The sequence below is a fragment of the Panthera pardus genome, unplaced genomic scaffold (assembly GCF_024362965.1).
Source record: "Panthera pardus isolate Hobbes unplaced genomic scaffold, ASM2436296v1 HiC_scaffold_6, whole genome shotgun sequence".
Lineage (NCBI taxonomy): Eukaryota > Metazoa > Chordata > Mammalia > Carnivora > Felidae > Panthera > Panthera pardus.
Genome location: NW_026526991.1, coordinates 66,167,722 through 66,169,891, shown reverse-complemented (window position 1 = coordinate 66,169,891; position 2,170 = coordinate 66,167,722). Strand labels below are relative to the sequence as shown.

Below are 2,170 nucleotides of genomic sequence, written 5' to 3'. Positions count from 1 at the left end.
CCAGGTGATGGAGGACATTCACTGCCAAGCTTTGGTTGGAAGACATGGTAGGATATATCTATGAGATACCTCTTGTCTTGAAGCGCAACCAAATGCTGTGCAACCAAATGCTGACTGTTGAAATTGGCAATTTAGACAAGTAATATAACCTCTGATACTCCATTTTCTCTTCTGTAAAATGGATCCAGCAAGCTCTGCCCTTATTCATGCTACTCCGTTCTCCAACATACAAAGGCAAAGAAAGACACATGCACACACACACAGGCACACATGCACTAAGATTCATGATTACATGAATTACATTCATGATTCATGATGCATTACATTCATGATTACATTTCAGTCTTGCTGCAAAGATGAAAGTGATTGTAAAAAAGCTAAAGAAAGACAAAATAATGTCATTGAGCAATTACGCAACCTAGCAAGGTTTTAAATGGGAGTAAGAAACTCAGTGACAGAAGAGAAATGACAAGTTTTGCAACATCCATTATAGACAGTTCACTAAAATATACAAATGACAGGCACTGCTAACAAGTTTCAATGAAAGGAATTGACTAAATTAGTCATGGTCCTGGTCTGGACAAATTTGTGAATTCTGAGGCACCTGTGTAGCTCAGTTGGTTGAGAAACTGACTCTTGATTTCAGCTTGGATTATGATCTCACTGTTTGTGGGTTTGAGCACTGAGCCTGCGTAGGATTCTCTCCCTCCCTCCCTCTGCCCCTCTCCCACTCTCTCTCTCTCACACACAAAATAAATAAACTTTTTTTTAAAAATTTGTGAATTTCTTCAGCAATCTCTGAGATAGAATATCAACTATAGGATAATATCATACTGAGATTGACCCATTCAGATGAAGCAGAATATCTGTATGGGAAGAGAGGATCCAAAGATTCAATGAGGGCAAATATTAAATATAAGTTAGTTGGGTTCAAACCCCCCTCCTCTGGTAATTGAATGTGGTCATCAGAGGTTTAAGTTTTTGCCTATGTTTACTTCTAGGGAATATTCCCTCTAAATGGCTTTGAGGAACCACAGCACCATCACAGAGTTCATCCTCCTTGGCCTGTCTGTTGACTCCCACGTCCAGGTTCTGCTCTTTGTGCTTTTCGTTGGGATTTACCTCTTTACTATAATGGGAAATCTATCGATGCTGTTGTTCATCAGGGAAGATCCCCATCTCCACACACCTATGTACTTCTTCCTGAGCCACCTCTCTTTCATGGACTTTTGTTTATCTACTGCCATAGTGCCCAAGCTGCTGGAGAACCTCTTGTCTCAGAGCAAAACCATCTCAGTGGGGGGCTGCCTGGCTCAAGCCTTCTTTGTGTTTGACATTGGAGGAACAGAAGTCTGCTTACTCTCAGCAATGGCCTATGACCGTTATGCTGCTATCTGTCACCCACTCCTCTATGGCCGGGTAATGAATAATCAGCTGTATATGCAGCTTGTATGGGGCTCATGGAGCCTGGGGTTTCTAGATGCACTCATTAACAACCCCCTGACAATGAACTTGGATTTCTGTGAAGCGAAAATCATCCATCACTATAGCTGTGAGTTGCCCTCCCTCTTCCCTTTGTCCTGCTCTGATGCCTCTACCAGCCTCACTGTCCTGGTCTGTTCTACACTCCTGCATGGCGGTGGTACATTCTTCCTGATTTTCTTCTCCTATGTGCGCATAGTCTCCACCATCCTGAGCATCGGCTCCACCTCAGGCAGAAGCAAGGCCTTCTCCACCTGCTCCTCTCACCTCACTGCATTGAGCTTCTTCTATGGCTCAGCTTTCCTCCGTTATCTCATGCCAACCTCAGGCTCACCTCTGGAGCTCATCTTCTCCATACAGTATGGTGTGGTCACTCCCCTAGTGAATCCCCTCATCTACAGCCTGAAAAACAAGGAGGTTAAAAATGCACTGAGAAGAACCTTGGGAAAGTTTTTGCAATAGTACAGGTAGCAAACTGGATGGAGATGATTAGGTGTTAGGCTAGAACTGCATGCATGCAGATATCTGTTGAATTGATGTTAAGTAAAATTGGCTGAATGCCTATCTTGTTAAATGCTGACAGATGCCTTAGTATATAATTTAACACCCAGACTCAGTATATCTTATTCTAATTTTTTTCTATACATAGAGATCGTAATTGAACAAATTATGGAGCAGTCTCAATAAT

The 2,170-nt window shown here is 42.4% G+C and overlaps 1 protein-coding gene across 1 annotated transcript; it reads left to right on the top strand.

Moving 5' to 3' along the window:
* Nucleotides 1-1,014: 1,014 nt before the first annotated feature.
* Nucleotides 1,015-1,944, top strand: LOC109249306 (olfactory receptor 8S1-like). The gene has a single exon (XM_019419668.2). It carries the CDS (start codon nt 1,018-1,020, stop codon nt 1,942-1,944), a length of 927 nt encoding a protein of 308 aa, XP_019275213.2. The 5' UTR covers nt 1,015-1,017.
* Nucleotides 1,945-2,170: the final 226 nt, after the last annotated feature.

What these genes read in the sequence shown, in the direction of transcription:
- LOC109249306 (XM_019419668.2), top strand. Translation starts at nt 1,018, where the DNA reads ATGGCTTTGAGGAACCACAGCACCATCACAGAGTTCATCCTCCTTGGC.